We start from the raw sequence: 26,073 nt of genomic DNA, 5'->3' as shown, positions 1-26,073 counted from the left end.
GCGGTGCCCATGACATGTGCCGCTGCCCAATGACGTGGTTCGCGCCGCCGACCGCGTTGTGGCTAAGTCTGTGGCTGGTTATGATGTGCGCCACAATGAAGGCGGTCAGGCGCGTCGGTCGCCGACGAGGTCGCGTCTGCCAGGAACAATTAATGAGCAGCGCAGCTCGCGCTAAGGTGCCAGACTCCAATAACGAAGTGATGCGAAGATCATGAGTATTGCTATCCGCTATACGGTTCTGCATTTGCAGATGGGATGAAGACCAACGTGGATCCGTATACGTACACTAACCAAAACCTCATCTGCTAAAATCTATCACCAGACTATGTGGGCCTATACCAAAAAAATCGCTCGCCTTTGCCTGCTTCTAGATCCTCACAATGGGCTCCGTCGAGATTTGGATTGCATCCGTCCTTGAGAGGTATCTCGCGTCCTATGGTCAAGGTCCAGCTGGTAGTACTGAGTACGAAGATGATGGCAGTAACCTTCGTTTCTCTACCCATGTTCAGCACTCGGCTTTGATCCAAAGTGTGAGTTGGCTCGATCATCTGCAGCTATGAGGTCCACTGTACTGACTATGATTCTGACTAGTGGAGGGAGCAAGAGGACGTACCCAAACTAATTCTGACTGACTCCAAGTCCCAGATCGAGGCGATTCTTACACATGAGGCATTACGGGCCTACGAAGAAACAGCTCCGGGCCATCCATTGAGCGCAGACCTGGCTCGAGGCTACTATATCCAATTGCTGGACTTTCAGGTAGTCCTGGAGTATTCTTTGGTCGAACCAAAGGTCCATCTTTACGTTCAACGTTTCGACATCGACTGGCGCCGAGGAAAGACCAAATCAGCCCCACAGGGCAAATTCGTCAATAAGAACCCTTCCGTCAAGAAATTGATGCAACATGTCATTCGCGATATTAGAGGCCCAGAGACGCAAGATGCGGTACAAGTATTCGATGACTCCTTTGGGACACAGGCTTATCAAGACACTCGGACATCTGCTTCGCAAGACATTCTTATGTCCCAGATACCCTCAATGTCCGCTTTCAAGAGACCAGCGGCTCGTACCTCGTCTGTTAGCAGTTCTCAAATGACAAATAATTTATTGGGGAATACAGAAATGCGTGTCGGGGCGCCGGATGTTCCCGAATCAAGTAGTGACAATGTGCACAGACGAAAGACAAAGGCTGCAGAACAGCTTCGGAGTAGACAGAACAGTGTTGAGACTACCAAGCCATCCTCCAACTCCATCACTGCCCGGCGAAGTTCATCGGCTACCAGCCCCACAAGGCTTGAGAATGCCACGGGGACAGGGGAACCTGATATCCTCATTCGACCGCCAAGCGAACCGGTGACCCAGAAAATAGTCAATCAGCCACGCTCTAATCCACCAGGCGAAGGGTTTGTGAAAGAGACAACTTGTGCGGTCACAGCAAATGGGTCAACATCCATTGCAAATCAGAAAAGTCCTAATAAACCGTCTTCTCAGTCTATAAAATCGGAGGGACGGTGTCCCAGTGATACCGATCCTTGGCATGGAATGACGAAGATCCGACGAAGAGACATAGAAATCCCCAAAGAGCAAGCCGAACTGCTGGAACAACATAGGCGCCGTTGGATACCACCATCTCCGGGAGAAAGCACGCCACAAGGGCATGTGCCGCCCAAACTCCTTGATCAATGGAATAAAACCGCACTGCGAAGGAGTCGCATGGCTCGAGAGACATTTGTGGACGTGGAGTCCGAGTCTCAGCAGCTTCTGCCCAGTCAATCCAGCCCTACACCTCAGACCGATGCGGAATCGGAGGGAGAGCCTTTAACGTCAGATTGGTCAAGTTCCCCAGAGCAGGCGTCACGTTCACGTCAGGTTCTGCCAGAAGATAGCAGCCCAGTACGTGTTCGTACCTTTAGAAAGGGAGGGCCACTTAACGAGACGTCCGAACAGCCGCCGCGAGGTAGCTTGGAGTCTGCTCGCGACGATCCAATTATTCCGCGATCGATGTCCAGGAACAAGGACAATATTATCGACCTACCTCCCAAAGGGGATGGTCAGCTCGTTGGCAGCGAGGAATCCCAGATGAAAGATACAAATCAATTTCAGGGTCTCCAGGGTGAGTCCGATGCTGAAAGCGAAGACTCGGTGATGGACACGTCCGTCCCGTGTCCACTTGGAGGTGATCTGCAGCAAATGCAACTTAATAGCCAGTCAGAACAGGAAGTGACAAGCTCCGGCTCCTCCCTTCCTGGGCCTCGCTTTCGCGACCATGTGCAGGTGGTGGACACGCCAGACAACAATGTTCGTCATCAGCGATCCAGTGACTTTGCTAAGAATGACGCCGGGTTACAAGCTCGCCACCGTGAGCAGCTGTCTTCTGAAGCAGCAAAATCATCATCTCAGTCACGTATTCTGAACACGTATGCCAGTAGTGGATCCAAAGGGACTTCATCCCAGGATCGTCAAGATGGCGGCGCCGCTCATAAGAATCTTGATATACTTGGCACACAAGTGAGCAATGGCAGCCTGCCTACGCATGACACAACGTCAGGTACGACGTCCGACATGGGGTTCAATTCATCTGCTTCAGTAGTTCAACCCCCCAGTGTCTCGATCAATGTCCCGATACACTACTCACAGTCAGATCCGTTTTCTTCATACCGAGAAATGCCTTCATCAATTCCTTCAGAGATGGGGGATGAGGATGTAGCGAGCATTGAGATGCGAGATACGCCGGCTGAGCATCCCATAATGCCGCGTCCGAAACGTCGCATATCGGAGGTTGAACAAGAGCAAGGGTCCCCTTCTAAACGGCCTAAAACGGAGCCTCATCAACAGCCAACCAAAGGACCGGCATTGAACATCGTCGTTCGTCGCCAAAGCTACATAAACCACTCCACCCGAGAATTGGAGGAGGCACAAAGAGTGTATGAGAAGTTTCGGCGTGATTATCCGAACTATCAAGGGGACTTTGCTCACTTTACCGAGCTTTGCTCGAAACTCCACGCTGTTCGCTCCAAGGGACACCTGCAACGGTCATTCTTATGGGATGACTTTATAATCAAGCACCTCGAGGATTATTCACGCTATCTCGAAGACTGTCTCTCCGCGGGTACCAAATCTCTGTCATATGAAGAATTCTTCTCCTCGTCCTACTCTAGGCCTTCATACAAGAAACGGAGCATCACCACTCATGGGATCGAGGTCAATGCCGCACAGTATGTTTCCGCAGATCAGACCAAGGCTTCTGATACCGATATTCCGTCTCGAAAACCAAACGCTTCTTTCACGGGAAGCCTTGTCGAACGGTTCACCGATCTCCACGCTCATTCATTCGGCCCTGACACTCAGGGAACCCAGTCTGATACGGATATGGACTACATGTCGTGCTTTATGTCGTCACCCACTCCTCAGACTAAGGTCAAAAGCGACACGAATGCACCTAGAGACCTCCCGGTATTGGACGAGGAGGCTATGGAGACTGCCTCAGAACAGGGCCCTGATTCAAGCATTCCAGTCAATGGGACGGAGCAAGAGCGGGATGGCCTGCCGATGGACGAACAACCCTTGGAGTCTTCCGTCCGTGAAGGCGAAACTTATTACGAAGTCCAAGACCCGTTTTCGAATGAAGACACTCCATCTGCGCAATTAGAACAGCACTTGAAGTCCACTTTGGGCGAAAAAGAGGAACAAAGCGAGGTCAACACGCGCGAAGGATCAGCTATTGTTGTAGAGCTGGTAGAGATGGAAAAGCCAAAGTCCAGTGCCGTGGGAAATGCCGTCAATCGCACAGAGATACCCTCAGCTGCACACGAAGCATCTCAAGAAGATAATTTGGATTCTAGTGTCCCAGAAAGTGAAGAGTATATAATACACGACCAACCCAGACTGGACTTGGACTCCAGTATACCTGAGAGTGAAGCGGCAATGGCAAACCCGGCAAGCACCGAGCAGGCCGATGTGCTGGACCTAGAACACCACTCAGCGGCCAACTCCCCACAAAGCTCAAGCGAATCCGATATTGTGAGCGAGTCCAGCCATGATCAAGACGATGATATGGACTCAGAAGCAAAGCCAACTGCAGCACCACTACCCCCAGATAGTGAGGCAAAATCCAGTTCTGACCACTCGGACGAGGACGAAGACGAAGATGAAGACGAAGATATGATTGACGAGACGCACGAAACAGCCAGCATTGAGCTCGGCGCAGAGACCCAAGTAGAAGCCGCCCAACCCCAACAACAGCATCCTGACACCGAACCCGAAGCCGAATCGGACACGGAAAGTGTCAACGAGAATTGGTTCGTGTCCCTTCGACACATCCGTCCCAAAGGCCCTGTCTGGTCCGACGACCCTAACACGCCCTTCAAACAATGGGCACGAGCGGACCAGAACGTTCTCTCAGAACGCGACCGACGTGGCGGCGCATACCTGCCTGTCGACGAGAAGGGAGTGATACAACGTCCTGGGTATCGTCGATGAGGGCTAGTCTATTCCTGTCCATGTTTCTATTCATCTTCTGAAATATCATTCTTCCTATACCCTTATTACTTGTATTTTTGAGGTGATCTTTTACCTTCTCTGTCTGTATTAATATTTTATCAATGCTAGATTTCACCTTCTATTTACAATGAACTAATGGTGACCTGAGGAGCCTGTAATTGACATATATTATCCTATCCAAGCTTCGAGTTCTATTTCTTCTTCAATAAAGAACAGTAGTGAGCCATTTGATCCTGTACTCTGGTGGTTCCTTTAAGCAACAACAAATGATGACTGAAGTAATAATAAATAAGCCTCTGCCCAGCAAAGAGTATGGACCGTCATCACCTGACCACTTAGCTATAGACCATGGGTATCTCCATCTACTACATGATTACAATAATTGGCCTTTACTTCATGTAATGCCAAATGCTACTCATATACTTCAGAGGTTACCACAGTGCTGAGTATTATAAGAATGATGAGATCGGTTGTCAATACGAAGAATGCCAGATATCAGGTGAAATGTGCTTTCTTTCAGATTCATATGCAACTAGCATTAATTCATCATGCCAAGAGCCGCAGCACTGAATGAAACCAGTGCCGGACCAAGACGTCTATATTTCAAGTTCCAAACCCTCCATACTCGGGGTATCAACGGGTATGCACACTAGCTTGTCTGCCTTTCCCTTGGCTAAGAACATAATACACAGAAATAATGAAAATATGTCATCATCAAGTTGTTGTCATGACTAAAACCAACCCAAACCAGAACGCCAATATGAACAATGGTGAAATTCCTTCCTTATTCTCTAGTCAGGAAGTGATATTTGTGGTGTTTGATGACTTCGTCATTTAAGTATGACGAAAGGGTTCATAGGCGTTCGTCCGCCCCGTGGTCTGGTTTCCGTGGACAGGAGGCGGCGGAGGGTAGGAGGTGTTGTATGGGGACTGCTGGGGCTGGCCGTAGGGGCCCAGAGCCTCGTAGGTGTAGGGGGTCTTCTCGGCCATCACGGGGCGGTTGCGGTTGCGGTGGTTGTAAGGGGAGCGACCGGAGCAGCAGCAGGAGCTGATGATCCAGAAGAGAGTGGCTCCCAGGGAGAAGGCGACCGCGAGCCAGGTGGCGACGTAGATGTTCTTGCCCATCTGACCCTTGATGCCATATTGCTCGAGATCGGACTTGAAAACGCCCTTCAGGACGGCGAACATGGCTGTGGAAGTGACGGACGCGGCAGCGGTGAAGAGGAAGGCCACAGCAGAGACCAAGCTGGTCACGCAGCTACCCCAGCGACTGCAGATAGCGAAGACACCGACAACCAGCTCGACGACAGTAAGGGCGAAGGCAATGATGTAGGCAATGAACATCCACTTGGAAACAGCCTTGTAGGTGTTCAGGGCACTCTTGACGTTGCTGGGGAGGGCATTCTCCAGGCCAGTCTCTTCCAAGTTCCAGACGTCAAGAGGGTTGAACCAGAACTCGGCCTCGGGCTTGGAGCAGTTGTTGGTTTGATAGCTGTTGTTGGAGGTGATGTTTCCTTCACAGTAACCCCAGAGACCAATGGCATAGAAGTCCTCGATGTTGTATTGTTTCTCGATCTCCTCGAGCGCAGAGGAGAGATCGCCATTCGAGACACCGGTCAGGTCGCTCACGACGGAGGATACTGTTGATGCGGTAGAAGAGGCTTGGGAGGTAATGTTCTTGAGGTTGGCCTGGAGCGGAGTCAGTACGATCGGACATTTGAGTGGGGGGGGATGCGTGGGCAGCAAGCAGGACATACTCTGAAGAAGTAGAGATCATTTAGCGTGCTTGAGCTGGACTTGGTGCAGCCCAGGCCCACCATGATGATGCATATTAAAGAAGCGATGGTGAGGACGTATGGAGTGAAAATGCAGACAATGCGACCGCCTTTACCCATGGTGACGGTTGATGTAGAGGATGACGTGGGGATGTATGCTGCTTATTTTTCCCTTGCTTATCGGAGAGTAGATTTGAATCTAGGTCGGAACAGGTGGTGGATATGATAGAAGCAGAACACTGAACGTGAGTGTAGCTGGGTGATGGGGGAGTTGAGGGTTATGTGAGATGAAAGATGAGGAGAAGGTTGGGACAGGATGATTTTATAAAAGAGGCTGCTGGGGGATCAACAAGCAGAGTTTCCCGTCAACCGGATTGTTATTCCTTGTTATTACTACATTTGAATTTAGTTATTGGGGAGGCGCAGTCAGATGCGAGAGTTTGGTTGATCAGCGGACCAATCACGAGGGCGGATGACGGACTACGCCACGCTTGTTTCTATAATAAATTCGAGCGAGTTTCCACCGCAACCCAAACGCGGGATCCAGCACGGTTGATGGTGGAGTCTTTCCAAGGGCCCTGGCCGAGTACTACAGAGTAATTAAGCAGATAGAAAGAAATTATCTATCTTTTCTGTTGATTGCAGGGGACTAATCTCCATCGAGCAAAGGTGACCCTCGTGGCGGAGACTCACCAGCCCTACCGCCACGTCAGAAGTGGCTGGGGTAATACGCGTCCTCTTCCTCATTATTACACTTGTGGTATAACTTTGTTTCCCAATATTCTGTGAAGGTGAAGTGCGTCGGTTGATGTATTCCATTTGATCCGATAATATACCAGCGGGAATTTTTACTTACTCAGTAAGGAGTCCTGCGCAATCTATGTCGATCGGTTCAGGTTGGATCGTATCACTTCAGCCAACCTATCTGATACACGGTGGACCACAGAGGCACCATACAGAGTACTGTGTAGCGATCGTCATATTTTAACCATCCCAGATATTTCCAGATTTTCTCTGAGCCTGGATCTCTGGAGTCTGGACGAGCGTGTCTCACCGTCAGGCCACCAACCACGGAACCTCAAATGACTAGGCTTCATCATTCTGAGCTTGGCAATACGCGGTCAATGTTGATACATTTATTGGTATGCACGACATCCCTCGAAGTTTCTTCAACGTCGCCTATTTCCCGGCTGTCCGTTCCATGGATTCGCCTCAGGGACGTCCGATGAAGGCCCAGTGAATTTTCTAGTTCAGTGATTGATACATCATCAGCCACAATGTACTCCTAGCAGGCAACTGGCGTAATCAACCAACTAGTCGAGTCATGACTTCATTACCACCTATGAAAAGAAGCAAGTCTGTTTGTTTCAATTCTCAACCGTCGCGGCAGACGGGAAAAATGCCGGGATTGACCCTCTCCGATCGACCAGACTATTAATTATTAGAATCGGGCTTACGTTGAGCTGCTTGGCGGGCCCGTCTCCGATTCCTTTCCGGGTCTGGCGTTCCATGAATCCATGGTTCCTCCATCTGCCTCCATCACCACCTGCTCTCTGCTTTCTTCGTGCTTTCAACCACATCGCGGTGTTCACGAACATCATTTATCCGATAAGGCTGATGAGGAGAGCTATGTATACCCTACGGCACAGTGGGTCATTTGACTTCTACATCCCACGCAATTCATTTAGCTACACACAGTACGACGATCGGCTGATAAGAATCCACCGACTGCTCGTTATGAAATATAACGTGCATTATTCCAGCGACAGATGTGCCTGCGGATAACTAGCACTCAACAAAATGCACAATAATGGAGCTTCAAAAAAGCAATGTCTTGTGACGTCAGTCAGTGCGCTGCCACTAACTAACCACCTACTAACTAGTACTCTCTGTACCACCCCCATCCACTCTGACAAGATACTCCGTATAGTTCTCCGATGCACCGCATCTGCGACCCACCCAGAACTCAGAGATACGGCTCCAGGATATCCAGCATCCCCGTGTACGCAGTTCCATCTGGGGGCTCCAGGCTGAAAATGTAATCTCCCCACCATGGCCCGGCTGCCCACCACGACGCACCCTTCCATACGTCCGTGTTGTTCGCCATGTACTCCAACATCCCGGACACGGCACTCCGACACACATCATTGGAGCCCCCAGCATATTCTCCTAGGAAGCCGACCTTCTTATTGTCCTTGAGCCACTGTGTCGCATCGGTGATCCGCTCCTTTCCGATGGTCCCGGACACACAGGTCTCCGAGGTGCCGGAACCGTCGGAGTCTAGATACTGGTGCATTTCGTAGACGATCTTGTCTTCCGGGTCGGTCAAATTTTTCATGTTATCGTTGACATCGACCCACGTCCAGGCTCCGGTCCAGGAGTTGCCTTCGACGAAGATGTACTGGCTTGTGGCACCTGCGGCGCGGATGCCGTCAATGGCGGCTTGGTTGAGGTTCAGCACGAGATCCTGGTCCATCTCATGGTATTCGTTGTCTGTAATTGTCAGCAAGATCCTTGATGGGATTGTGGATACTGACTGGTATCAAACATGACCAGATCGTTATCTTTGTACTGGGCTGCCAGGTTCTTCCAGAAGGTCTGGAAATCCGACGTGCTGGTGATGATCTCGCCGTTGCTGCTTTGTTAGCAGGCGTCACCGACTGGTACGGTATACTTACTATCTGCCATAGTTATGGGGATCGACAAGGGCATGAGCGCCTCCATCCGTGACTGCTTTCACCACCTGTGTCGTCAGTATTATTCAATACGGTCTGGGAGTATTCTCACTGTCGTCAGGTTGGCCAGATACTCCTCGTCGTATGCACCAGTCATCGAGTCCGGCACCAACCTCTCCATCATAAACTGGACACGGAAGAAGTTCATTCCCTTGTCAATCAACGTAGAGATGGCCGAGGGGTCGGGGAAGATGTAATCGGTTCCCTGCGACATCAGCAAACGCCTACACTTAGGTAATGATACATACCCAAACGCCTGGGATGTTGGTCCCAAACTCAGCACCGGACTCGTTTGATCCGAACCCTATTCTGTCAGCTTGGCAGCTTACAGAGAAACAACAACGTACATTCAAACACAGAGGCCCTCTTCTTGTGTCCGGAGCCATGGGGAACAGCCAACGCGGAACCCGCCGCCGCGGCAAGAAGCAGGGTGCTCTGAACCTTCATCGTGAGAGTGCTTGCTCGAATCAACGAAGTCTACAGTTGTTATGCTGGGAGATGAGAAAGGCAACCTTTATATCCCCCTCTCATCCTAACTATCCCAATACAGCACGGGGGTACTCAACTTAGCCAAATATTTCTACGTACAGTTGAAACGTCCGAATTAGGGGATAAACAGGCATCCGACAGGGGACGTTGCAGATCTTCAAACCTGCAGATATACTTAACGCCTACAGGACGGATAAAGTCGAGAACAGGGACTAAGTTCGGTCAATGATCCGCCTTGGCAGGGTCAGGGTCATGAAACCGATGCGGAAATGAGGTCCGTGACGGGAGAAGAAGGATTTACCTATAAGAGGGATACGGAGTGGTGCAGTGGCATGATGCTGAAGCGATGCATTCAGCCAAAATAGGTAGGGCAGTCCTCACACTTGCTATAATATGCTATGATGCAGTGGATACACATCAACTAGTAGCCAATGAGCAGTAATGGTATGAATAAACAACAGTCAGTTTCCCTTGAATATATATCATGCTATCTCACACGTAGTATTGGTATTACCAAGTTCATACTATCAATATATAAACTATTCACTAGTAGCAGCAGCAGTAGTACAATATCCATACTATCCAATATATAAAATTACGAGTACCCTTCAACTACTAGTGGTAAATACTGGTATCTACCACCCCCCCAACCCGCTCAACTTCGACTTCATATCCTCCGCCTGCAAAAGATGATACTTCATGCCAGGATGGTAATCATTCCACCACACACACGACGTCCCATCATCATTGATACAAGTCGCATCAGGGAACCCATACGCCGTGGGGTCATCCAGAACTTTCGTCATAAATGACCATGCGTCATAGTAGACAGTCGTTACCTACCATCAATCACAGTTAGCTTTCCCCTAAACCTACTATTACACAAGAAAAATTAACAGAGAGAAATAGAAGAAGAGAAACTTACATCCCCCTTCCCTTTCTTAAACCCCTCAACCATGCCCTCCAAATTAGTATTAAACACACTCAAATACGCCGCATGCTGTTTCACCACGTCCTCGCCCTGGTCCAAAAAGAACGGACTGCGACTCGTCGGCGGAACATTTAGAAAGAGGAACTTCCGGCCCCCATTTTTATATACCTCTTCCACTAAACTCTCCAATCGGGAAATCAACTTGGGCGTGTATGTCGTAGCGTCGGTGGAGTAGTACGCGTTTCCTATACTATACATTTACTACTATCAGCATTCACACACATAATATATATATATATATATAAGAGGGGGAGAGAGATGTACTCATTAATACCAATCCACACCCCAAAGACCGCATTTTCCGCAGTCCACGGCGCCACATCAGCCGGCTCATCGCTATATACATCCTCGAAGAGACGGAATTGCGAGGCCAGATCACCCGGGTATGCGGGGACCAAGGCATTGTCGATCGTGGCGCCCCCGGCGGCGAAGTTGTAATTTAGTACTAGGGAGGCGTTTTCGGTGGTGGTGAGGTAGCCGATCCAGTTAGGGCCGTTAGTTGTCGTGCCGATTCCTTTATCATCATTTTCATAATTAGTATCACCATCAGTAGTTGTTTAGATTTGGGGGCTAGGGCGCACCTAGGTCGGGGTTGCCCATGGGATTGGAGGCGGAGGGCTGAGTGCCTGAGGCGCTGAAGCCGGTTTGAGAGTAGGAGTCTCCACTATTTATCAGATTATTTAGTGGTGACATTAGTGGGGTTTGTGGTTAGGGAGAGAGATAATGCGTACAAGGTGAAGAAGTAGGTGGGATTCGTGGTGGTGGTGTTGGCTTCTGCTCTTGATCGTGCTTGAGCCCATGGTCTGGCTGTGACTGTGGGGATGGTACTGCTCATGGTTATGCTGGCGAGGAGCCAGGAGGGTTGGAGTTTCATGGTGCTGATGGTGGTCACTGCAGTGACAGTCTCTGTATGCTAGTATGGTTCGTAGGATGTGTTGAAGTCCTTAGCTATGTATGAGACCTGTGAAGTATCAAGCTGTGCTGATCCCCGGGATACTACTCATATATCGATACCAAAAGAGGGGTATGCAACATGCTCATTCTGAACCCAGCTGCAAGCAAGCTCAGAAGTTGTATGTTAAGCTGATTCCATTTAGCCGACATGGCGATCAGACCATGAAATGCGGTTGATGGAATGAGATTTCCCCGACATCATCCCTGGTGTTGCGGGGTAGGATCGTGCAACGATTGCTTGCTTGGCTACGTACATCCTGCAGATGGCAAATCGGAGGAGAAGAACAACATCTCGAAGGTTGAGATCAAGCACTCATCGATCAAACTATGCCGTTTTGGCTACGGGATGGCCCGGAGTGGCTTGTTGGATTTCTTCTTTTCCGGCTAGCGCGCCGAAGGGCTTCGCTGTAAGTATTCTATGATGGTTCTATGTAGGATTTATTGTATATGCAAATATCATCATGTATCCTGCAGCTACAACTGCAGACGCAACATCTCCATGCCAGTGCCGCACACCACCAGCTGGCTTCCCGTCGCGTCGTGGAGGATGTCCAACGACGAAATGTCCGCCACAGAACTATACCGCTCCACTGCCTTGCTGATCTGAATCCGGTCCGACCCGTTCATCTTCGTGTCAATGTCGATCCACCAGATCTTGACTTGGTGGTCGTTGCCGGACGATGCCACGGCGAATCGAGCAGTCCCGTCGCTCGGGTTCAGCTGCTGCGTGAGGATCTTCGTCGTCGTGATGCAGGCGGCATGGGCGTCGGGAACCGCGATGGTGCATGTAGCCTCACCGTTCTCGACGCCCGTGTCTAGAAGAGTGACTGTCATCGAGTTGTCGTCGCCGGCTGCGACAATCAAGGACAAGGTATCAGATAGATCGGCCAGTTCCAGGCTCTTGATGCTGTTCCAGTGGATCTGGTAGCGGTTCTCGCATGAAATGGTCGACGGGGTGATGGGCGCTCCTTGGATGGTCTGCTTCAAGCGCAGAGGTGATGCTATCGTGTAGAAAGGCTCCAGGACAGACGTCAGGTCCCAAAGTGTAAAGTAGCCGTCTGTAGAAGCCGTGATCAGGCTCAGGGATGAGCCCTTGAGCATGAAGTTTGCTTGCGTCAGGCAGTTGCTCATGTAGGTGCCATTTGCCAGCAAGGTGAAGCTGCCTCCTTCGGATGACGAGGTGTAATGGAAGATCTACACAGTTAGCATCGCCCATGAATATTAAGTGAACTGCCTACCTTGATGGTGGAGTTGGAATATGTCAAACAGATGAGGAATGAACACTCTGCCTGCCCATCCTCCACCTCCAATACATCGAAGCTTGTGGTCCGAAGATCCGAGTTGGGATCGCTCTTTGGACATTCTCCATCCAAGGTCGTCCCGAGTCCAAATCGAGGAATCGAGTGTGTCCGCCAAACGAAGAACTGCTCGTAACCACCGCTCGTAAAGAGGAACCGCCCGTCAGTGGACCATCCGACACTCTGAAGACCAGTATGGTGCTCGCGCAAAAGCCGTAGGCATTTGAAGGCGCCCCAGCGGCTCTCGGACTGTGGGTCGCGGGGTGTAAAGATGCGTACATTTGTATCTTCCGATCCCGTCGCGAACAACGGGCCCAGTCCATCCGACTGCTGAGTCGCAGACATGGCCTTCACTTCTCTTCCGTGGCTGCCAGAACGCAACGTCCGGCTGGCGTCCGGCTGTATCTCCATGCCACTAAAGCCAGACTGAATCCATAGGAGTGACCCAGCCCAAGCTTCTGTGTTGTTGGGTTGGAAAGCCCAGGCGCGCCGGCCGCCGTTACACTTGTGTCTAGCGACCTCTGTCTGCGCGGATTCATTCCAAAGCACAAAGTCCATGGGTTGGAATCCGTAAATCATAAGGTCTTGGGATACCTTGTCGATATAGGCTCCTTGTATCTCGCAGTTAAAAGCCAGCGAGGCCAAATGCAGGGTTTGAAGCGAGATGGAAGGCTCCGGGCCCTCCGAGATAACCAGCTTGTGCACGCCGTAGGTCCCACTCCGTCCGCAGGTCAAGAAGTATGGATGTAGCTGTTCTTCCTCACCATATAACGACGAGAATGACGTGATGTAACTGAGTCCTTCACGACCATGTAGTTTGCTTGGGGGCATGACAGGTTCGATACTCTCGGTCTTTGCCACCCTATACAGAGCGAAATTTCCAGTGAGGGAGCCCAGTGCCAGGTACTGCTTACCACATACCAGAGATGCAGATGCCATACCAAAGCCGTATGGAAGGTTTATAGTTATTCTATCCACAGACGGTTCATCCCCTGACAACGAAACCATGAAAAGCTCTGCTGTCTCGGAGTTTGGATAAGCCACAGTAAACACCAGGTTTGCAGTTGATTCGGAAACCTGGGTATAGTCGAGGAGGATTAAAATCAATGGTCTTTGACCGACTTCGACAAGTCTTGTGAAGGTCTTGACATTATGATTGTAAAGCCGAATCGACCCTCTTGCGTTACCCACAAGGGCAATGCCTTCCTGCGGAAGACTGCCAACAACCGAATAGGATCGTAGGTCATCTTCGACAAAAATGGTTTCCTTGAATATATGTTGATTAGACGGGTCTTGTGCTTTGATATGACCGACTTGGACCTCGCCGCGGGCAGTCACAGCAACAAACTCGTTCTGCGAGACGAAATCAAATCCTTTGATAGACGTCTCAACATGCGGTTCCGGGTTTTGAGTGTCGACTGTCATCGTGATGCGGTTGTGTAAATTGGGCAATACAAGAGATCCCTTCTCATCTGCCTTTATGGTAAAGTTCTTCACGGCTCCATCAGCACCGCCAGTATAGATTACCGCCTCGGTTTCCGTGCTGCGCACCTCCAAGGACCAGATGTGTTTTCCAGTGTGCTTGCGGATGGATATGCCCTCAGTGAGCTTGAACTGAGGGGTCTGCGACGACGGATCCCAGGTGAGATCCCACAGTATGCACGTTGCGTCCTCGCCACGAGATATGAGGTTCAGTTTGCCCAAGCCCTCCCCCACAGGAAGGAAGTTGACGCCCCAGATGCGAGCCAGATGCCCAAAAGCACTGGCAATGGTTTTCTCGGACCCGAGCTCGTTGTCGTGAGCTACAGCACCGAAGCCGGTGCTCCGGAGCTCGAAGCCATCAGTCGAGTACGCCGGCGCATCGTGGCGAGACGTACGCTCGCAGTCAGATATGTCCCAGATTCTGATTGTTCTATCGTCACTACAACTAGCCAGCAGCCGTCCACTCTGGTCGCCGCGCAAGGAAGCAATAGCAGGAGATATCCGGACGCCAAAGATTGACCCTTCATGGCCCGTGAAGAAGTGATGAATCGAACCGACTGCTCCAGACTCGTTCAAGAAAGAGGACCAGACGATGATCTCGCCAAAAACAGTTCCGGCAGCGATCAGGATGTGAGATTCCGACAGGGAGACTATATCTGCAGAGTAGAGGATTGTGTTGACGCCAGTGACAAGCGGTCTTATGTGTACGGCCTTTTCATGTTTTGACCCGTCGCCATCTACTACATGCAGACCAAGAACGGCATTGTGGGCCGTCAATACATATGCAGTCGAAGACTCCTCATGGCTAGAAGCACAACCAGCCAAAATCCAATCAGGACCCTGGTATTCAGCGCTTGTAGCCACGAGACTTGCACTGGACTCCTGAGCAGAGAGGAACAAGTCAAAAGCTCTCACGGACTGCCCTCCCCAGGCGATGAATCGGGCATGTGAGTGTCCAGCAGCTTTCTCATGCTGGCTGAGAGCAACGAACCCGTGGACATGATTCCGCTTGAAGGCCTTCAGCTCTGCAAGCAAATTCCCACTCGCTTCATCAATGAGTCTGATATAAGTGCCTTGGGCTTGAAGTAGAAGTTTGACATTCCTCAACTCAAGCGCTTTGAGCGCCGTTACGGGGACGCAAGTGTCAATGTGCTGGAAACGGTCAGCAATGCTGAGTGTAATTGATATTTGGTACTACCACTGACCTCAAGGGAGGGATGCATTCTTCGAGGCACATTATCTACAAATGGTGGCTCCCCCCGCATGGCGATCATCGATCAAAATTCCAGAATTTCCATCCACTGTGAATATGCTTACGTAACGGGATGGTGGGATGGTGTATGGCACGTGACATAGCATGCCAAAATCTTAGGCGTGTTCGGATAGGGATGCAATTGCCAGTGATCATATCGCTGCAGACAAGTGACAGTTCTCAATGAGGATTCAAGGGCTATAAATATTATTGTAAAATTATAATATGGGGTCAATTGTGAAGAGGAAACAAGCTTCATTCTGTCAATGCTACAGTGTATGCGATTTCAAGGTCCAGCACGCTAACATTGATTGTCGCTCTTGGATGGATACTGTTTGCTCGTACTATGCCTGGCTGCAAGCTTCTGTATCTTAAAGAGTAATCTAAGTATCTGGATGAAGCTGCAGATATTCTCCCGACTACTACGAAGTATCTTTCTTGACGCAACAATAGCGAAACAACCACACAAAGTCAAGACGGGAAAAACAAAAGCCCATTGTGCAGTGAAAGCAAAGACACTGAACGGAGAAACAAGAGTAAGCCAGAGCCATGCAAAGGGAGAGTTTTGTACACAAGTTAGCTGTGGTACCGGCGGGTGGGAACGGCTAAAAAGGCCAGCCTAACAAGGTGAGGTCCATGCTGAGACAGCAAGTGGACTCCACAGTCCACAGGGTACTGTTCAGCGTGTAAGCTGTAAAGATTAGCATAAGACTTGACTTCTACCACTGGGGAACCCGAGAAAGCAGTGTTGGCTGAGGACCTGTGGGGCAGAGTTGTTGATGGAGCAAGTCCTGGTGACGACAGGACTTGAGTGACTGGGGGTGTTAAAAAGGTACAAAATCCGGCATGAGCTACTGTCGACTCTCATCGGAAAGGGGAATGACTGCCTGTGTCACGAGAACTCGATGATTATAGGCGAAAGGAAGAAAAATCTCTGCATAACATCATGTGTTGACGGGAGATGAACAAGCCCACCCCACCGTTCGTCATGATGTTGCAGAATCACTAAGCAAGTGCCGCTGGTCCCGAGTTCCAGGAGTTCTGGTCCTGGGCGATCCGAATGCGGAGACGGTCGATCACCTAGGCGATGGCACTATCTGGACCTACTATCTGTACGTTTATATGAGACTAAATTATAGTCCCACCGCGTTCTGGACTATCCCCTTGATTATCACGATCGTATTGTCTTGAAAAGGGGCGAGTTTGGTAGAATTGCTCGAGCCCGACACCGGGGCGGTCCTGTAGAGGGTATCTACCTAGAATGAGAAGAGATCAATTAGTTGAGATCATTGTGGGCATGAGACAAACGAAAAACCCAGCTAGCAAGCCACAGAACAGACACCAACACCATATGAGAATAGCTCAAACTCTGTATGACATTGACGAGTTGGCCAAACTTTCGCTTCATCTGTGGACTGATCGAGGGACCAGAAATCGATGACATCAGCTATTTTGGGCGGATTCTTTGGGTCGTGATGACGTCGCGGGTTCCGGGGAGATCAGAAAGAAAACGATGGTTATATATGAAGCTTGCAGTGAGACGAAGATGATCCCAGTTCCCCTGCGAATCCCCCTTTATTTTCTAGGTTGTTCCTCTGGTCCCTCTGGATTGGAAGTTAATTGCAAAGGAATTTGCCAATCGCCTTGCGTTGCTCGTGATTCACCAAAATTACTGCCTGATTTCATACTGTAATACTGGAGCCTCTCGATCGGGTTTAGTGCTGGCTAGTCTCGACGTCACGAACGAGACTCTACTCGGTAGAGTTGCAACCAAAGCAGTTCACTTCCAGCCCAATTCGCTCCACTCTCCCCCAGCCTTCCCAAGGGGAAAAAGCACCCAAAGCCCACTCAAAGCGACAAGGAAATTTCGAAAGTGTCATTGATCCCTCTACTTATCGGCTCTCTCAAGCGTGGTTCCTCACCTTCATCATCATTCCACCTTGGACCAGCTCGTGTCTCGATCTCGGACCCGTTGCATTGCCCACCCCTCTCTCCTTGATCCCTCTTCCGTCGCATCCCGTTGCGCCCTCTGACACACGTCACTCGTGCGCAAAGAATTTCTTGAAAGATACCGCCTCGCCCGATTCGCAGCCAACCTTGGTGGCTTTCCTCTCTATTCCTTCGTTTCACCCCTTGTGTCTAGCCTATCGCACTCGGACGATTCGCCATGCATCGCACTTATTCTATGCGCCAGTCGCGCCTGCCGACGGCCTCGCAAATTGAGAACCCTCCTCCGCCATTGTCTTCCACCAAGACAAACAGAATCTTCGGAAAGGGCGGTTTTGGTGAGTGATTTCCAAGATTGGTTGGGTCTTTTTGAATGGAGATCGATGGTTCTGGTCACCCTCTGTGCCAAGGGGGTCTAGACGACCGCTATCTACTCAGAAGAAGTCGAGTCTTGTACTGTGGTTATGCTGACCATTGTCAACGTAGGCCATGCCTTGCGCAAGAACACCGCTGGCGCCTTCGGGCCTGACCTTGCCAGAAAGCTTTCCCAGTTGGTGAAGATGGAGAAGAACGTTATGCGCAGCATGGAGATGGTTTCTAGGGAGCGTATGGAAACTGCTGTATGTTGGCGTGTTATCTTCTACTCGTGAAGTACGAGGACTAACCTGATGGTGCTTGGCAGCAACAACTCTCTATCTGGGGTGAAGGTTGCGACGAAGATGTTTCTGACGTCACTGACAAGTTGGGCGTCTTGCTCTACGAGATTGGCGAGCTGGAAGACCTCTTCGTCGACCGCTACGACCAGTACCGTGTCACCATCAAGAGCATTCGCAACATTGAGGCTTCTGTTCAGCCCAGCCGCGATCGTATGTGATGTCTCCTTCCAATCAAGGGAATGTCCTGACAACTAACACGCATACGCTTGTAGGCAAGCAGAAGATCACCGATGAGATTGCCAAGCTCAAGTACAAGGACCCCAACTCCCCGCGCATCGTCGTTCTCGAGCAAGAGCTTGTCCGTGCGGAGGCCGAATCCCTTGTCGCTGAAGCCCAGCTCTCCAACATCACTCGTGAGAAGCTCAAGGCAGCATTCCAGTACCAGTTCGATGCCCTCAGGGAGCATTGCGAAAAGGTGGCCCTCATCGCTGGTTACGGCAAGCACCTCTTGGACCTGGTCGATGACACGCCGGTTACTCCAGGCGAAACTCGCCATGCCTATGATGGATACGACGCCAGCAAGGCTATCATCCAGGACTGTGAGGAAGCCCTCGCTAACTGGGTTACCTCCAAGGCATCGGTCAAGCCCGCTCTCTCGCAGCGCTCGCGCACCCTGTCTCAGCGCCACCGTGAGACCCTCAAGGGTCGTGAAGGCGTCGATCTTTCCGGACAGGACCAGCCCCTGGGCCGTGACTCTTGGGTACCAGCGGATCAGCACGCGTCCTACCAGCACGAGGTAGAGGATGGTGAAGAAGTGGCCAGCACTGTTGATGGGGAGTCGCGGGGTCGAGAAGAGGAGCGGGAGCCCGTCACGGTGTCTGTTTAAAAATAGGATGAGAACGTGGTGAAAGAGCAGCTTACCATGGTGGATCATATATGCTCTATGATACCGCCGGAGTACTAATCAATCTCTCATCTTTGTCTCCATATTTGTGGTTTTGAGATTCCCGCTTGATGTGATGTTACCGTTCTTTCTTGATGCCTTTTGTGATTCTTACCTTACGATTAATCTAACCCCTGACGACGCATGTCCCGACACTACTTATCGAGACAATCCCCCATCTAGCTCATGCTTCCTTGATGTGTGGTGCTTGGTGAAGGACATCGAATCCAACACAAGTGGTGGGATATTCGCGATCTACGGAGACATGGCCAGGTCAAAGGGGAACTTACTCTATTGTCGATCGATTAATGTATTACTATACCACCTGTGAGGAGGATGGGGCCAGACAGACGGAGGAAGACAGACAGAGTTACAGTATTTATAGTTGACGCATTCCTTGTGTCCGTCTTGTGCTCGTGGTTTGAATCCGTGTGTTTTGGGATAGGAGTAGGTACTTAATGAACTTGTTAATTCAGAGCTGTTCTTCCATTTACTATATTCCATTAGACAGTTGCGGTAGTTACAGCTATTACCGTTACTACAATCAAACAATTATATTAGAACTGGTCAATTTACGCAGTAACCAGTTAAGTCGACTAGTAAATATCTGAGTATGTCTTACTAACAAAAAGCACGAACCCCAAAAAGAAAAAGCAAATCATCACAGTGACCCCCACGGTCAATCTAATTTAGTGAACAGCAATCGTGACCATCTATGTATATCACGCCATTACTGGAACGAATGTTCCAATCGGAATGCCATAAAATTGGGCTATAAGAGGTTAGTCTCTTTCTCTAGTACTAAAGTCCTACGTACTACTATAATTAATTACCCTTCAGGCTGAATCGATCGATCTTAATGGGTGATATTATTTTCCCAAGGTTAATAATATAATAGGCAGGATACACGGAGTACGGAGTAGTAAATGGATAGTAATCTACCATCTAATAACAGCAGCAGCAGCAGCAATGAAGGTTTAGAACTTCAGTATGTGTGTAAGTACGTCAAAATAACAAATAAACCTAAATCCATAAGATATTCCTCATATTATCACTGCCTGTAGACGTTGAAACAACCGCGGAGTAAAGATCAGGCGGTCCTCAGGTAGCCATTAACCACTTCCAGTAAGTAATAGGGGGGTGATGTCACGGGCGGAAGAAGTGGCGGTCGGGCGATCGGTCGGGTCGGGGCACCAAAGGCGGATTCCCCGGATTGGATTGGGCGCCATGTGACCCTTGTCATTCTTGCCTTGCAGAGCTTACTTAGTAACTACGAGGCTACTCCGTACTTATGGAGTACTAACTAATAGTTGGCTAAGGGGCACCTCGTCCCGGGGTTCTCTGGTTACTGGAAACAGCTGATAGCTGATAGATGGCTGCGTAAAGTAGGAAATAAGCCGTGCAGTTCATTCTGTCACTCGGGCTCGGCTGAAGCCCGTTCGGCATGAAGTAGATAGATCAATAGATGATAATATGAGTCTGAAACACCGTGTACAAGAGTCGAGTCTTCGAGACCACTGCTGCACGTAGGCCGGTCAATGCGTTCAAGAGCAACAACACCAACACCAACAGAAAACACGAGAACATGAACGAGCAACCCTTTCCAATACTCCGACTGCGGGGGAAGGCGTATGTATATATATATAAGGGGTTCAGAGGGACTCTATCCCTGACCCCCAGCCCGCCCGCTGAAAGCTCACAACAACCGTAGCGAAACCATGTCCATGGCCCTTAAGAAAATAAACCGAACCAGGCTGGAGACGAACCGACAAACCCTCACCTTCGCACACAAACAGGAGATAAGACGAACATAGGAAACATGTCATTACATCGTCATCTGACTCCATCCTAGGATGGATAACCAGCCTAAAAGAGGGAAACGAAAACAGATGCGACGGGCCACCCAGTCTGTGAGTGAACCCATACAAAATAAAGACCCAGGAAGATCCACGCAGGTACTATGTAGATATCGAAATGATTGAGGACGAAGAAGCAAGGAAGAAAGAAGCTCAAAAAGAAAAAAGAATCAAGGATGCAACTTCTTTTTCTTTGACTTCAGTTGTCGGTCCCGACGCCCTTCTTTTTTGGCTGAATATGTTTTTGCCCCGGGCCAGTAGCGTTGGTACCTTGGGAGGCCAAGGCTGTGCTGTCGGTTGGGGGAGGAGCCATCCGAGTCGTGCTGGCTTCATGCTTTTCGGTCAAGAGGTTCTTCAACCATCGGTTCTCCATTTCGAGCTGCGCTACACGCGCCTCGAGGGTCGCGTTCTTTTCGGTGGTTTCGCGCACTGTGCGTTCGAGGGCCTGTTCACGCTGCTTCTTCTTCATGCGAAAGCGGGCGCTGGCAGCTGTGTTGCGGCGTCGCCGGTCTTCTTCAGCAGCACGGCGGACACCCTCTTCCTGGCCAAGGGCGGAAGCAAGGTGATCGCCAGGAATCTGGGTGCTGTACTTGGTGTGGTTGAGCTGGCCGTTTGGAGGTGATATCGAAGAGGAGACATCCGAGGGTGTCATAGCACCCGCACCGTGCCCCAGATCATCGGGAGGACCATATGAAATGGGTGGATAGATGGGGTGAGCTGAGTAGGACAGCATTTGGTCTGTATGGAGTAGTCAATACACTTGTCCCTTGGAAGGAGGTAGCGTGGGGTGGTAACACCCAAAAGCCAAGAAGTGATATGGAGACAGCAAAGTAGAAGGGACAATGTGGTTCAAGATAGGGAACAGAAGCAGGGGGAACATGGAACACTTGAAGGGGGCCTTGAATGATCAAGAAGAGTAAGCTCGGCATAAGGGTCCGTTGTTGACAGGGTTCCCGACGTTGTCATTGGTGTGAACGATTGCGTGCTCAAATAGAGCGCTCATCCAGACATGGGGATGGCAACCCACCAACACCTCAAGCTAAAGACACCGGAGACAAAGCGAACAGCATAGAATCAACACCAAGGTGGGTAAGGTGTCCCGGGGCTGCAGAATTTTCGCAATCCAGCGAAAATTTGACAGAATCGAGAGAGAACCTCCCCCAAAAAAAGTAAAGGGGGGAGAGGATGGTTACAGAAGGGTATTCCAATGTGGCCATTCTCAGGCAGCCAGAATTAAAGGGACGCAGGGAGGATCATGTTCAAGACAGTTCTGGTCACAAGCAACAGGGCAAAGGCATCTGCGGTTACATGCGCTTCCACAGCAACTTCCAGCATAACCAAGCCATCCAATGCCGTAGGGCTACCGAAATTGCAAACGAACCACAAAGCACGAAAATTGCGCAAACGATGCAACGATGAGAGTCATAGATCTTAAAGACTTACCATGATACGGATATCCTCGCACATCGATCGGACTCCGTTCGTCCTCAATGCTATCGTAGGAACTGACGGAGAGGCCGCCCATCCCCTCAGTCTGATCGTAATCCATGTTCAGATTCGAAAAGGCTGCCAGACCGGTAGAATCTGCGTCGAAGGAGTAATGACGGCTCTTGGCCAAGTTAGGATCGTGTCGAGAGAGAAGGAAGTTGAAGTTTTCGAGCCTATCGAAGCTCGAGGCCGTCGGACGAGCGAGGTGCTCATCTGACATATTGGGCTGTGGAGGGAGGGTATTTAGAGGGATTCCGGCCCTTGCCCTCTAAATTAGGTTCGTTTTGGGTATTTTTCTTTTTCGTAACCGCTTGCCTCCCAAATTGCTTGGTGGCTGCGTCCCGGACAGGCAGGATCCAGAAGTGGTTTAGATGACAACAGAATGGTACAGAATTGACAAGCCAATGTCAACCCCCAGATCAGCGCGCAAAAAAACGACGAAAGGAGGGGAAGGGAGAGGGGGTTGGTTTGAAAAAGTCAAAAAATTCGGAAGATAATACAGGTTGGCAGTGGGAAATTCACAGGTTGCAGATTGGGTGACTTGTAGCAAAGATATCTGTTCTGCATTCACTCCATCGCCATGGCATGGCCCGGGACGGCTAGCCACGTACGCAGAGAAGCACGAGCAAGAATAGGACAATGGGCCGGGACAGATGGGGGGGCGGCACCAGAACACGAAAGGATGATGGGAGGGACTGAAGGGGGCGACCGGGAAAGTTAGTCAGTTTGCGATGTGGATCGAGACCAAGCGTGGCCAGATTAAAGAGAGGGGTGGGATTTCAAGTAAGTAGAGTTAGTTGCAGAAGGAGGAAACGACCAGCAAGCAGGACCATGTATCACCAGGGCGAAAAGATGAGAAAAGCGAGCGTCAGGCCGGGGAATAAGCACCAAGGACCACGCAGTTGTGGTGATCGTCTCATGCCCGGGCAAGGCTAGCGGATGATCTGATAGAATGGAGAAATGTCGTGATCGCACACTGTGGTTGGCCAGTCACAGCCTCGGAAATGGCCAAACGATTTCACCGCTTTAAGTAAGTACTAGACGGGCAGTTGCGGAGAGGTCCGGAGAGCGGGAAGGGAGGAGGAGATGGATAAATAGATAAAATAGATATAGTTTCCAGGGGGAAGTAAAGAAAACCAAGAAGTTGGGGAAGGGTGGGAAAGATAAAACAAGAAAAAGATTGGATCGGGGATGGGTGTGGTTCAAAAAAGGTCCAGTCAGTTACTTACGGAGTCATTCCAGAATGTTAGGGAGAAGGGCAGGGGACGGACGGGGGGGAGGAGACGCACGGCATTACTCGTTACGGAGTACTTACGACTGCTTAGGCTAACTACGGAGTCTCTCCTACTTAGTACTTACTACTTCCAGTACCATGCGGACGTCAACCTGTTCGATCATCGCCCAGACGCGACAGACAGGCGAACGCCATCCGACAGAGGAGCGACTAAAACGAGAGGAAAAAGGTCCCTCCCAAGTCCCGCCCAAGTCAACCGCTGAAAAGGGGGCCACGGCACAGACGGGGATAGGGTATTCCGGTAAATTTGATACCATCGGGTATCCTGTATTGTGGCTTAACTATGAGAAGTGAGAATCCCTAGTATGAGTCGTTCATCTCCATTACTAATCCGTGACCACCAGCAACCATCAATCTAACATCATCCGCCGCAGATTAGTGTGGCCCCGTCTTGGGATTAGCTTTCCACCAGGGGTTGGTCCATGAGCCAATCCCCTTCCCGATGCAGTGTCTCCTACCACTCTACCAGATATTAATATTCTCTTCCAGTCCACCATTCCACCCATTGCTCAGCCAGACCTCGGAAATCTCCACTGCTCTCACAAAATGCACCTTGTCCGAGCCCTGGAATATGCTGTATCGCCGTTTCAACTATTGCCCCGGAGCAAATCATAATCTGTTAAACGCGTTGCGAAATGACGCGGTCCTCTCTGGCCGTTGCTTCCTCGATCGAACTTTCGGGCCATCCGAATAACTACCTCACGATAACTGACTAACTAACAAGCAAGCTTGGCGGTTCCGTCCGTCTCCTGAATCGATTTTCTCCTCCTCGGTCTCTAGTCTCTTACTGGAGTGACTGCTTTCCCCGCGCTCCACGGCGGAAAATGACCTCACTGTGCCGGTGGCCATCTTTGTTTGGCTATGATCTGACCGATCGACCATACTGCTCCCCAGTGCAACTATTCAAACTGACTCCTTCTGGTGGGAAGATCTTTTTCCCCTTACATAGACTTCCGAGGTTGTGGTTTGTTGGGTCCTCGACTGACCTGCAGAGTATACTTAAGTCCGGAGTATGATCCTTACACCTGCACTGGTCTCGTTGCACAATTTCTTCGCGGGTCACCACAGACTACACGCACTGTGTTGACTGACTGGTTAGTCAAACTGGTCCCTGACTGACGGGAGTTCTCCGGTAGGTAAAACTGACCGAGCACATCATTCTGTACCCACCGCATCCTGCTGTCATTCAGAAAGCCCTTCCGATGGATGACATGGTCCACGGAGAGTCTCGAATCTTACGGAGAGTGGATGTCCTCTCCTCGGGACCATTTCGGCACCGCAATGGATCACAGTAACTCCAATTATGCATTCATGTACGTAAAGAATGCCTACCACGTCGACAACCTAATAGGCTTTTCCGCGTCCGACTGGATAAGCTACTATCCACATCTCCATCTATCTACTGCGCCGCTGGAAGTTGTTTCTCCACCCATCTTCGTCCTTAACTTCTTCCTGTCCGTTAGCCAAGCAGTCGTGCATGAATTATCAGCTCATGTCTTACTCGTCCAGTAGCAATGCCCGGGTCATCTTTCCTGTTCGGAACGTATACATACCCACTAGGAAGAGACCGAGCGTAATATCCAACATGACCACTTGAGATCCCGCTCCAGCCTGCGTTGTTCTAAGTTTTGTGAGCTTGTTCGGTCTTTTTAGTCCTTTACTATTGAGTGGCGTAGAATGCCGCTTGCTACGAGTAAAGCCCGGAGTAGCCGTAAACTGCTTAGCACGCCAATGGTCGCTAGTTGTCGCTCCGGCCGGATTATGTTATACTAAGCCAGGCTGTATAGTAGAGTTGCGAACTCGCAAGTGTACCGCAGTAGTGGTCTAATTTGTATGATTCATGTAAACGTTCTTAAAAGTCTGTTGTTGCTGAAGAGACAGTAAGTACGCAATAGCTGCACCGGCTGATGAACTAGCACGTGCGCCGATTTCTACCACTGCGCAGGGCACGATACATATCTTCTTTGCCCGTCGAAGTTTCTTTCCTGTCTTTCGTGTGCTTGCTTTTTTCTACCCCTCAAAGGTTTCCCGATGGCGCAGGAAAAGTAACCTTGATCCTATGAGGCGAGGATGGATACTACCTTTGGGCCATTGCGGTGAACATTATGCCAGCAGGAACGACACGGAGAAGAGCAGAACAATTCTCACTCAGCACCGATTTGTGCGTCTTCTACCAAGCTCTGGTTCATCCATCAAACTGGTAAACAGGCCCATTGAGCAATCTCTTTACGTCTCAAAATGACATGTCAACATTCCCGCCCCCGAAACATTCAGCTGAGCAGAGTAGGCAACTTCAACCTTGCCGCCTTGGGGAGGCAATGAAAAAGCTCTGCATCTTCCACAAAATGCGGGGGCGATCGTGCTTTCCTTGACTAGGAAAGTCCAATAAAGGTCTGACGCGCGCTTTTATCTG

The 26,073-nt window shown here is 50.2% G+C and overlaps 8 protein-coding genes across 8 annotated transcripts; 2 read left to right on the top strand and 6 right to left on the bottom strand.

The window, feature by feature from the left end:
- Positions 1–169: 169 nt before the first annotated feature.
- On the top strand, positions 170–4,682 carry ASPBRDRAFT_176564 (uncharacterized protein). Its single transcript, XM_067619834.1, has 2 exons — positions 170–530; positions 592–4,682. The coding sequence occupies exons 1-2, from the start codon at positions 381–383 to the stop codon at positions 4,477–4,479; spliced, it is 4,038 nt and encodes a 1,345-aa protein (XP_067480166.1). The 5' UTR covers positions 170–380; the 3' UTR covers positions 4,480–4,682.
- A 260-nt stretch (positions 4,683–4,942) lies between these two features.
- On the bottom strand, positions 4,943–6,630 carry ASPBRDRAFT_206756 (SUR7/PalI family protein). Its single transcript, XM_067621782.1, has 2 exons — positions 6,258–6,630; positions 4,943–6,189 (listed from the first exon to the last, which is right to left on the bottom strand). Exons 1-2 carry the CDS (start codon positions 6,393–6,395, stop codon positions 5,335–5,337), a joined length of 993 nt encoding a protein of 330 aa, XP_067480165.1. The 5' UTR covers positions 6,396–6,630; the 3' UTR covers positions 4,943–5,334.
- A 1,611-nt stretch (positions 6,631–8,241) lies between these two features.
- On the bottom strand, positions 8,242–9,457 carry ASPBRDRAFT_124037 (glycoside hydrolase family 5 protein; the record flags this gene model as incomplete). Its single annotated transcript, XM_067617657.1, has 6 exons — positions 8,242–8,768; positions 8,813–8,910; positions 8,954–9,018; positions 9,063–9,215; positions 9,259–9,314; positions 9,358–9,457. The coding sequence occupies 6 exons, from the start codon at positions 9,455–9,457 to the stop codon at positions 8,242–8,244; spliced, it is 999 nt and encodes a 332-aa protein (XP_067480164.1).
- Positions 9,458–10,134: 677 nt separating this feature from the next.
- ASPBRDRAFT_123042 (putative cellulose-binding GDSL lipase/acylhydrolase) lies at positions 10,135–11,183 on the bottom strand (the record flags this gene model as incomplete). The annotated part of the gene is made up of 4 exons (XM_067617565.1): positions 10,135–10,338; positions 10,425–10,680; positions 10,755–11,004; positions 11,072–11,183. The coding sequence occupies 4 exons, from the start codon at positions 11,181–11,183 to the stop codon at positions 10,135–10,137; spliced, it is 822 nt and encodes a 273-aa protein (XP_067480163.1).
- Positions 11,184–11,802: 619 nt separating this feature from the next.
- ASPBRDRAFT_42677 (tRNA (34-2'-O)-methyltransferase regulator RTT10) lies at positions 11,803–15,484 on the bottom strand. Its single transcript, XM_067624848.1, has 3 exons — positions 15,430–15,484; positions 12,683–15,376; positions 11,803–12,638 (listed from the first exon to the last, which is right to left on the bottom strand). The coding sequence occupies exons 1-3, from the start codon at positions 15,445–15,447 to the stop codon at positions 11,919–11,921; spliced, it is 3,432 nt and encodes a 1,143-aa protein (XP_067480162.1). The 5' UTR covers positions 15,448–15,484; the 3' UTR covers positions 11,803–11,918.
- A 1,763-nt stretch (positions 15,485–17,247) lies between these two features.
- On the top strand, positions 17,248–18,965 carry ASPBRDRAFT_673367 (Eisosome component PIL1/LSP1 family protein; the record flags this gene model as incomplete). Its single annotated transcript, XM_067628874.1, has 4 exons — positions 17,248–17,761; positions 17,910–18,043; positions 18,106–18,289; positions 18,352–18,965. The coding sequence occupies exons 1-4, from the start codon at positions 17,644–17,646 to the stop codon at positions 18,963–18,965; spliced, it is 1,050 nt and encodes a 349-aa protein (XP_067480161.1). The 5' UTR covers positions 17,248–17,643.
- A 2,008-nt stretch (positions 18,966–20,973) lies between these two features.
- Positions 20,974–23,071, bottom strand: ASPBRDRAFT_558532 (bZIP transcription factor). The gene is made up of 2 exons (XM_067627453.1): positions 22,322–23,071; positions 20,974–21,616 (listed from the first exon to the last, which is right to left on the bottom strand). Exons 1-2 carry the CDS (start codon positions 22,584–22,586, stop codon positions 21,078–21,080), a joined length of 804 nt encoding a protein of 267 aa, XP_067480160.1. The 5' UTR covers positions 22,587–23,071; the 3' UTR covers positions 20,974–21,077.
- ASPBRDRAFT_558537 (uncharacterized protein) lies at positions 22,659–23,421 on the bottom strand. Its single transcript, XM_067627454.1, has 2 exons — positions 23,255–23,421; positions 22,659–23,061 (listed from the first exon to the last, which is right to left on the bottom strand). Exons 1-2 carry the CDS (start codon positions 23,284–23,286, stop codon positions 22,734–22,736), a joined length of 360 nt encoding a protein of 119 aa, XP_067480159.1. The 5' UTR covers positions 23,287–23,421; the 3' UTR covers positions 22,659–22,733.
- Between the last annotated feature and the right edge of the window lie 2,652 nt (positions 23,422–26,073).

Source organism: Aspergillus brasiliensis (genome assembly GCF_001889945.1).
Source record: "Aspergillus brasiliensis CBS 101740 unplaced genomic scaffold ASPBRscaffold_5, whole genome shotgun sequence".
In the NCBI taxonomy this organism is placed as follows: Eukaryota; Fungi; Ascomycota; class Eurotiomycetes; order Eurotiales; family Aspergillaceae; genus Aspergillus; species Aspergillus brasiliensis.
The sequence above is the reverse complement of the archived record's forward strand: the minus strand, read 5'-3'. Positions and strand labels throughout refer to the sequence as shown.